The 10,345-nt window shown below is 36.3% G+C and overlaps 1 protein-coding gene across 1 annotated transcript in view; it reads right to left on the reverse strand.

Annotated features, from left to right (window-relative positions):
* The window catches only part of Smp_129340 (hypothetical protein), an 18,125-nt gene extending 8,533 nt beyond the window's left edge, over positions 1-9,592 (reverse strand). Inside the window, exons 1-7 of the mRNA XM_018799130.1 lie at positions 9,456-9,592; positions 9,343-9,421; positions 9,234-9,308; positions 7,322-7,576; positions 5,473-5,744; positions 1,883-2,079; positions 1,671-1,783 (exon numbers count right to left, since the gene is read on the reverse strand). Of these exons, the coding sequence (XP_018650950.1) occupies positions 1,671-1,783; positions 1,883-2,079; positions 5,473-5,744; positions 7,322-7,576; positions 9,234-9,308; positions 9,343-9,421; positions 9,456-9,487 (1,023 nt within the window). The 5' untranslated portion in view covers positions 9,488-9,592. The remainder of the gene's footprint in view (positions 1-1,670; positions 1,784-1,882; positions 2,080-5,472; positions 5,745-7,321; positions 7,577-9,233; positions 9,309-9,342; positions 9,422-9,455) is intronic.
* Positions 9,593-10,345: the final 753 nt, after the last annotated feature.

The following is a 10,345-nucleotide window of genomic DNA, read 5'->3' on the forward strand; positions in this document are numbered from 1 at the left end:
ATCCTCTAGTTGCATACAACTTGTCCAGTGTATTCCGTGCTTCTCCTCAGATGTCGAGGTCTTCATAGTCCAGTCAATCACCAGAAGAGAAAAGACGATAGTAGGAAGCCTCGTCTGACACCGGTCCTCACTTGGAATGCGTCTGTCAGCTGTCCTCCATGCACGACTTGGCAGTGTAGTACACCGTATGAATTCCGGATGATGTCGATGATTTTCTCAGGTACACTATAGTATCCGAAATGGTTCCATAAGGTTCTCCTATACACGCTGTCGAACGCCTTCTCATAGTCAAGTATAGTGATGAGTCCCATTCAACTGATTGTTCAACGATGATCCCTAGTGTCGCGATTCGGTCTATGCACGACCAGTCCTTACGGAATCCAGCCTGCTGATCTCGAAGGTGGATGTCTACTGACTTTTTCATTCGGTTTAGTAACACTTTGTGGAAAACGTTTTCTGGCACCGATAGTAGTGTGATACCTCTTTAGTTGAGTTCTCACATTCGCTCAGAACTCCTTTCTTTGGTATCTTGATGAGGTGCCCTTCTTTCCAGTCTAAATGTCCAGCGTATGCTAACGCAATTCCACACAGAACATAATTTAATCCAATTCATATCCCGCTAACAACGAAAGTTAACCTACTGTCATACTACTTGAATTTGAAAACCATACGTCAGTAAGTGTATCGAACCACATCTATTGGTCAAACAAATATTAACTTTATGTAGGCTAAAAGCAAAATAAATTTGTGACACTACGTTGTATATTATGGCATACATTGCAGTGGAAAATGAGTATGATGATAATGGGATTTATCTAGGTTTAATGCTGTAATATACCATTGGGTTATGGGATTGAACTCACTGAGCTCGGTAACTGAGCCAAAAAGTAAGATTCGATGTATAAGAGATGTAAAATATGATTTAAGATATGATTCTAATTTTCTTTAGCAGAATGAGTTTATTACCATTCTTAAAAAACGCTAGTGTCTTTTTTTACAACAATACATATTGATGGTACTAGTGGTGACTTTTAGATTGTTGAAGTTTAATAACATCAAAATCGTAAAAAGCGCTCTAAATCCTGTAAATCAAAATGTAAAGATCACTAAGACTATTTCGGAGAACGCAAAAACAAATATGTGAGCAAATAAACTTGTATCACTATAAAAAGGGCCTAAATAGAGCGTGATAACGATTTTAATCCTCACATACAATGCTGTATTGAATTCTTCCAAGTTAATCACTACATAATAATGATAAAAACCAATCCCGATAATCAATCTATAATATAGCTACTACTCACAAAAATTTATCAAAAGAATATCACACTGTAGTTTGGTTACAGTGGTTAGAATACTCAGGTGTTTAAGATTAATGAATTTCACATCGTTTTCAAGGAAACATCGAATTGGAAACTCTATGCAACAACTGGTACATTTTCTTTAAAAATGGTTAAGAATGGAAAGTCATACATAGTTATAAATAACAGAAATAAAACAAGTTTTGTAAATCCCAGTGAGTGATGGTGAGTTGGTTACAATCAGTGAATCACCAGTTAAGAGACATAGTATATGATAAGGAGGCCGTGTTTCACTCTTTCATAGTATAATTATACTTAAAAGAACTTAAAAAAACAAAAGTATCAGAAAACAGTATAAAAACTACTTACAAGAACAAACAAGCAAATACCAATATTTACATCCCAAAAACGAATAGTCCTATCGCGTGAACCAGATACAAGTAACAAAGATGAATTCATACTCGAAGGTAAAGAATTTAAGTCTGTAGAAATTCCATTAGTTGTGGCATTGATAAATCCATCATTAGTAAAATTAGTAGAATCGCCACCCTCAGACGCAGAACTATTTATTGCTAATATACTTTGTGGATGAGAAGCCCAAGCAATACATTCAACTACGTGTTCATGACCACGTAGTACAACTTGACATTCGCGCGATTCTACAGACCAGATCCGAATAGTATGATCATTGGAACAGCTGGCCAAAAGATTCCCCTCTGGACTTGGGCGAACTGATCGGATCCACTCAGTATGACCGATGAAAGTCTTCGTACAATATCTACAGATTGAAGAAAAGGTAGTTGTTTTGCAAAGCCACAAATGTAAATAAGGCGAAAAAAGATCGATAAGTATCTACTTAGAAAATCTATGACAAGAATGCCTTACAAAATGTTCAAGATTCCTTCAACGGTTAATAAGGCAGAAGAGCTAAACTGATTAATTGTAAGTTGTTTTGGCATTGTATTTGTGGTGACTTTTAGCTCGGATAACTATGGTGCGACTTATTTGCCAAACGGAATACGACTTATGTAATCTTACCACTGTGCCAAAACAATGACGTTCGACCGGTATGACCAGCCTAGCGTCTTTATTAGTCCTTTTTCCTCCTAGCCCTGCCAGTTGAATCAAGAACACCAATACCAGCTTCCACCATACGAATCATTTATTTCAAACGTACCTGGTTTATATACCAGACAAACAGACCACATCACACCATAAAATAAAAGATAACATTTATACAAGATCAAGCCAAAAGTGTCTGTGAACATGGGCGACGGTAATTAATAAACTAAGCATAACTCAAGAACGGTAAATCGTATAGTAATAGTCCATGGGTGAAAATAAAGCTTATAATAAGAGGAATACAAATATACATAATCTAGTTACTCAACAGTTATACAATAAGAATATATATGTAATATTAGTCCATTAATAGCTCACAGAAGTTACCAGTAATTTAATCTTCACTAGGACATAACGATATGGATAAGTGGGTTTAAACACTATAGGATCTAACAGTCCATATATTCAAAGGCACTTCCGTCGACATTTGTAGCTGTTAACCTCCACTCCCAAATGAACGTTAGTTACTCATACGATTTAGATAAAGAATTGGTGAATTCATAGATTAGTGATATGCGTTAATGACTACTCTGAAGCATCTATCTAGTAATTCATCTAATATCAGACATTGAAGTAGACTGAAGTTTGAATTGTGTACTGCTGACTTAACAAAAGTAAATTAACTTATGAGCGTAGATAGCAAAGCATGACATATTCTTCGAAAAGATCATCTTTATTATAACTTGGTAATTCCTGCAGCTACTTCTGGCTAATCATTTTTAAACTAAATGTTCATGACGAGAAAATCTATTTCAAGAAATGTTAAGCGTAGTTCGCATTACTAGCTTTTTTCATGAAAAATAGAAATGTCTATACAAATACAATAGACACCATATATACAGGCTGTGTTGGTTATAGTAAGCGAAAGATAAGCAGATACGTTTGGGAATATGCACTGTTGAATGAATACAATATAAAATGTGGAAGTTTAAAAAATAGCAATTGTTAATAGGTATTGAGCAGCATCAGATTAACAAATAGTATTAAGATGGTGGAGATAATCTGTAGCTCAGATTGATGATTTAGGTGGAGCTTTTTGCTACGAGTTGGATGGTTTGGTCGTGCAGCTTTCATCGTTCATCTGAACATCATCAGAACAAATTTCATATAGTCTCCACATATGACTAAAAGCTTGTTCTGTTATCCCCGATCTTGATTGAATCTCCCTTTGATTTGATTATTGGTCCTATGTTTGTCCATGATTTCTCTGATTGATAGGTTGAATCGACTTCGATGCATTTGTTGATTACTGATTGACCTGAGTGACAAGCTTCTTAATATTCCCTAGTGTTTTTAATATTCCCTCTATCCAAGACTTAAACATTTTTCTAATCGAATATCTGTTCGCAGTTAACTAGAAAACCATGTACTTATTTAGAGTCAATAGTCTTGATGTTTGGTTATATTTCCTTGAAAAAGCTTGGACTAGATTGTCGAGCAAAACCGTGCTATAAACCAGGAGCAATTAGTTATTCTTTATTCACTGATAAGTTTACTAATTCTCTGACACAAAACCATTTATTGTTCACTATCCTAGGGACTATAAAACCATTTCGGATACTAACTACCCTATCTAAATATTGACTGAGTTGGTTGTAAAAAAGGGCAAAATGTGTCCCCGAAAAAGTCTCGATTGAGCCAGACCATCTCATCTTTAGTATTGTCAGTAGAAATCGTCATTTCATTTATTTGTGTGTGGGCTGTGCTACTTCCCGGGTGCCCAGACCGAAGCAAGTGGTTTTCGTAGGGGACCACACCCCGAGCCTTTCACTTAAAGGTCTAATCCACAAGGCAGTGGAGCAGCGTAAGGAGATGCAGTCCCATGGTAGTCGGTGACCAACAATAGGTTGATACGCCTTTTGTCCCCTTTGGATCCTGGAGCCTATGTGCACCATTGGTTTGGAATCAGGATTTTCCAACTCCCCTGAGTGGATCGTCTATATTCACCAACCCGGTAAAAGCGTCGGACATTCACTTTGCGTCCTCTCAATTTCGTAAGCAACACCCCTTTGCGAGAGGGCGGTGAGTAGGACTTCCCTGGCAGTGGTTGTATGTGCGTGGCCATGTAAGAAAATTACAAGAGGAAGAGCTGACACTCCCCACCCTCGGCCGTACTGGGGGCATTTGTGGGCAATACTAAAAGCACTAGAGAAGTTTTAGAAGCTTGTCATTCAGATAAATCAGTGATCAACAAACGCATCGAAATCGATTAAATCTATCAACCAATCATCAGTATTAGTAGTAGTAATGATGATATAGCTTTATTTTCATATATTGTGCGAACTCGAACCGAAGAACACGTGTGCTAGTTTTTGCTCTGATTATGATTGACTGGCTGACGACTTTCGAGTGAAGCTTTCTAGTCTCGCATATGCGGTTAAAATATATTTATTGACTTGAAGAGAAATTATCCTTAAACTTAACCAACTGCCCGATTGAGAACAATTCAAGACTGAATAATAACCTATATTTATGCAAAGAAACGCTAAATTTTGAATTTAGGCTGCAAAAATAATAAGAATTTGGTTGATACAGCTATTTCAAGAAATTATTTCTTGAATTAAAACCAAGAAATAATACTGTTTTTTAAATATTAAACTAGAATGATATGGTTTTCGAAATATGTATAGATTAACGTTGGTGATTTTATTTAGATCTTGTGATCTAAAGGAAATCTAGTGATCATACGACATTCGTTGATGCAGGCCGAAAATCGATCAAATAAATAACATTCAATAATTGTATGGATTCGGAATATATGACCTTCATATTCTGATTAGTGTATATGTACTTTCAATGATAATATACTGCGACAACTTAAAGAATCAAATAATCGATTACAAGATCGAGTGCTTCAATTTCTGCAGTACAATTAATCACGTGACAAATAAAATACTTAAGGTGTTTTAGATCACCAACACAAAATGTTTGAGTCAATCCAGATTTCTAGGAAGACAGAAAATCTTTTCTTACCAAATTAAAAAGCATTTTTTTTAATAACAATACAAAATAAACTACACGGAAACACTAAGAAAATCGGTCATCATACCCTGTAGATACTTCCCACATTTTAATCGTTTTATCTCTACTTGCACTGACTAAGAAGTCACCAGAAGGTAGAAACGCTACACTGGATACATTATGATCATGACCAGTCAGAGTTTTGATGCACTGATAGATTGTAAAATCCCATAATTTAACTTGCATGTCGGCGGAGCATGAAGCCAAAAACTTTCCTGACGGATCAAAGGCTACGTCTTGCACGGAATCTGTATGGCCCTTTAAGGTATGCTCAAACTCTCCAGTTTCATAATCCCAAACCTAAAAAAGAATTCTATGTTTGGAAGTGAACCATTACAAATACTCCTGATCTATTTGAAAATGAATACAATAATAAATCTGGAAGATACCATCGTTTTCAAAAGCTATTCTAATTTGAAAGTACACACAGGGTCAAAATTCATATTGCCTAGTTCACCAAAATGCAGAACACAACGTTGAAAATTTACGTGAGAAATTTCGGTGATGTTACATTCGTCTAAACTTAAAATGAGAATCAAGCACTATTCATATAATTCTGATTTTAGTGCTCTCATCTGTCGAAACTCCATGGAAGCGAAATGTGTACGTGAAAGAAAATATTGACCTACATACACAATCAGCTTATGAAAATATGAGAAAATAGGCTGATAATAAAGTCTGTTTAGCATACATAGGAGAAAAAGTAGACAAGTTATTGTAAGTTGACTAGTTACAATAATCAGATTTACATATAACACGTCCGTTAATAATCCCCTGCATTTAGAAGACGACATATTAAGTTTGCGCAGGAAATCATTAACATACAATAACTTTGAAAGATTGATCCTCACTTCAATGAGCTATGTGAAAGAGCAGAATATGACATGTTGTAAGCTAACAGAATAGTGGAATGATTTAAGAAATATCCAAAAATGAATTGCTACTGTTAATAAAGTAGGGTCCTGACTATTTCATGCTAACCTTAGGCTAAAAAGAGGAACACGTTGATTCGTTAGTTTTCCAACCAATCAAAGCCAGTGAATGTATCGAGAAGATACCAGAATATTTTCATGTACATTCTATATAAATCCTAATACTTTCATTACTACCTTCGATGTCCCAGTTTATTTAAAGATATATGTTGTTCCAACTCAATTCTGATTTGAAACGAGTCGAATGAACTAGAGTCTAGACATTACTGGACAGTAGAGAACATAATATACACTAATAATTTTAAAAAGTAGTTTGGATAAGATGAAAACCCTACAAAACCTGAGACGAATCTACATAAAAAAGTGAAATTTAAGGAGGAAATTGTCTTTGTAAAGATCACAGTGACTGGAATTAAAATAAATCCAACGTTTCGCTCGATAGTCCAGTCCACGGTTTTTTAGGGGAAGTAATCAAATATCAATATGATCGAATATAAACACATTCGCAGGTCAAATGTATACTAAACAAACCGTCGAATCATATTAGATTATTTCCCTTCAAAAATCTTAACCGTAATGACAAGCGAAACTTCGGTCGCTGAGACTGATACCAATATAAATCTATCCTTAATAACTTACACGGCTCTTAACTACTGTCGAAACTATTCATTCAAATTTAGACTAAGGTTTTGATAAGTAGTGGAATTTGATTGCTAAGAAGCTCAATATATTGGATAACTAATCCCTGAAGATTACTAAAATAAGAACTTAACCAATCCTGGAAAACTAGAAAGTTACGCTGAGCAGAATCAACTAGTCTTCTAATCTGAGAAAAACTATCATTTTACGGCATACTGTAAACCAATTTCAAAAGAATGGTAACCAATTGCAATGAGAAAATATGTGCTACTCAACAAAAGTAAATTTAAAACAGAATGGACTAACTTTGATTGAGGCATCTTCACTTGCCGAAACAAAAACATTGTAGTGTGGATGAAAGAGTACACGAGTTATCGGAGAACGATGACCTGTAAGTGTAAACTTAGCTGGAGGTCTTGGAATAGCATCAACATCACGTCGATCACTTCTGTCTGAAAGACCACTTCCAGGTGCAGCACCTGCTACACCAAAACCAATAGCATTTTGCATGGACTGAAACTCCTTCTCAGCCTCGTTAAGCTTAGCTTCTAAATCCATGACCTAGAACAAAGTAAAAAGTTTAGCGAGACCATAAAACTAAAATCTAAAGGCTGATTTACCGCTTACTAATAGGACATATTATACACATTTTATAAATCAAACCTCCCTACCAAAGTTGTTCAACGACAACCAAAATGAATCATAAGAATGTTATTTCTTGAGATTTAAAATCAACCCGCGACGCTCGGAGAAATAAATGACGGACAAATTGGTACCCAGACACATAAACAGCAAACCAGAAAACGAAACTTCTTCTTGAGTCTTAAGTGTAAATTTTTAACTTTGTATTAACGAGTACACTACACCATACCTTAATAGTCGAAGACCGAGTGTTCGAACCAATATCCTATGCTCGGTCGCATATTATTAACTGTAGAAATAATTAGCGGCATAATTAGTAATAAATACCATACAAACTAATGACTTGTATCTTTCGATGTCGCGACGTTCGGCTCCGCTTAGACTGGCCTTTCGGTTCTTGGTGAATATACCAAGGTTCACGTCGAAAAGATTCAAAGACTTTAAAAAAATGGGATACTACGGCAGATACATTGCCATTAGTTGCAAAGTGATTTTAGGCTGAATTTCACTACTATTCGTGGGCAATAGTGCGTAGGTTCTAATAGTTAGTTACTTAAATTTGGTGGCGAACAAGACATCGGATCCACCAAACATCTTACACTTGCTGCTTTAACAAACGATTTCAAAGCGAGTCCCAAAGTTGTGACAACTAGTTCTGAGATAACGGTAAAATATCTGGTACGTTATATCTCGCAGCCAGCGCTATAAAGTTTCAGGACTAAAATTAATTGTGCAATTATACATCTAAAAAGACACATTTTATATTCACTTTCATTTCTACTTAGTAACCCAACATTGTTTGGTTCCTGAATGTCCAGTTTTACCACGACTCTCTGGGGATTTATTCGCATGGGACAACCAAGACCTCACTCAGTCACAAATTGGAGCCTGGTACGTATTTACATCTGTCCAAGTTGCCACATCCTAATTGCACAGAGATGGAATTCTCCGGCTAAATCTCAGAATGGTAGAAGTAGTAACAGTACCAATAGTAATGGGAAAATTTAGGTACAGAAGATAGGATTCGGTGGGAAAATAAAAATTGGTGAAATAACCGAGTTTTCGATCTCAGAATTTGTCGAAAGACAAAAAATGGATGAACCTGCGCCACTACAAACTCTTTTGAGTCATGTCTTTTAAAGTCTCTAATCAATGGTTAGGATGATTATACGGGCCTCAACCAGGTGGTTTTCACTCATTAACATGGCTAAGTTCAAAAGCCACTGACTTTATCAACTGATGCAACGTTTTCGTCTGGCTGCCCTTAGCTTTCTTCCAGCCTACTCCTAAACCAGACAGCATTTCCCGTTAATGAGGCAATGGTTGCTGCTCTCAGCCTTACCGTTTTTCAATGGACCTGTCTGATATGATAGAACCTAAAAAAACATGTGTTCCAGCCCAAATAGTTCGGTTGAGTCATCACGATAGGCATGTCCGACCACCACGTCAATAATGCACGAAGTATCTTTCAGATGAGGATAATTCAAAACATGAAGTTAAAGGCACGCTTTCAGGCAAACAAATCATACACAGACGAAATCTAACAAGAGGAAAGCTCAATGCATTCCAATCGAACCTTTTTCTGAAGCCTGATGACGGAAGTCCACTTCTTCTCTAGTAGGCCGTCATATTTTCGGTCATTTTCTCCTGCCTACAAATTAGTGAGCATATATTATTGGAATTACCAGTTGCGACTCTTCTCTGAAGGCATTCAGAGCTTTGACGTATCCATTAGCAAATAAATAATCGGCAATAGCTCTGTTGCTACATGCGTAGATGAGTTTAAAGGTAAACTTACAGCTCCTCTTTTTGACGCTGAGCTAAAACCATCAGAGAAGTTATTGGAATTAAAGGCAATTCCGAATATGCAGATTTTTGGGATGAGTGACTCCCTTTAATTATGAAGCCAATCCACAACTCCTACCGAGTTTATACCAGCCACAGTACGAAGACACCGAAATTAAGAACAATCAGCTTCTAAAGCCCGCTGGATTTGTTTTAATACTTATGTTCACTATTTCATTACTTGAAATCGGAACGAATATTATATACTATCATGTTTTCTTGTTTAATTTCAGTAGACTGTATTACGGAACAATCATATATAATTTCACCCTTCGTTGTCTAACATACAGTCCGAAGCTCTGAGCTTCTCAGAGCTTCCTCGAATTCGCCCGTGGGCCGTTCCCATAGTCTGCTTTCAAGTTTTTTGAAGTATGTGGAAGATCGTCGAGTAATTTTCATTTCCACCCTAGATATTGCATTTGCAGCACAATTTAATTCACACTTGATATCACATATATAACTGGATGACTATGATGTAGAGTCAAGTTGAGGAACCTCTAATGTATATCATACATCGCGTCTGCTGCTCTCAGAATCCGTTAGTGCTTTATAGTCTCTGTCGGCCAAAAATGCATTGCCTTTTAACCTGTCCCTTGAGAATATAACCGGTTGCGAAAAATTGGTTAGATCACTCTTTTTTTGTCCACAACAACCACCATTAAAGCTTGTGTGCATTGAAACCTGAATATTTGATTTAAGATGGCAGGATTAGTTTGTCGTTGATTTCTCGAATAGTATTTATACCATTAGAAGTCAGGCAAGAATATTTTGGTTATCCTCTAAGGTTATACTTAGCGGATCCTATTTACTGTGCACAGTCGGATATAAATGAGCAGTAAAAAT

This window comes from Schistosoma mansoni, chromosome 3 (assembly GCF_000237925.1).
Source record: "Schistosoma mansoni strain Puerto Rico chromosome 3, complete genome".
Lineage (NCBI taxonomy): Eukaryota > Metazoa > Platyhelminthes > Trematoda > Strigeidida > Schistosomatidae > Schistosoma > Schistosoma mansoni.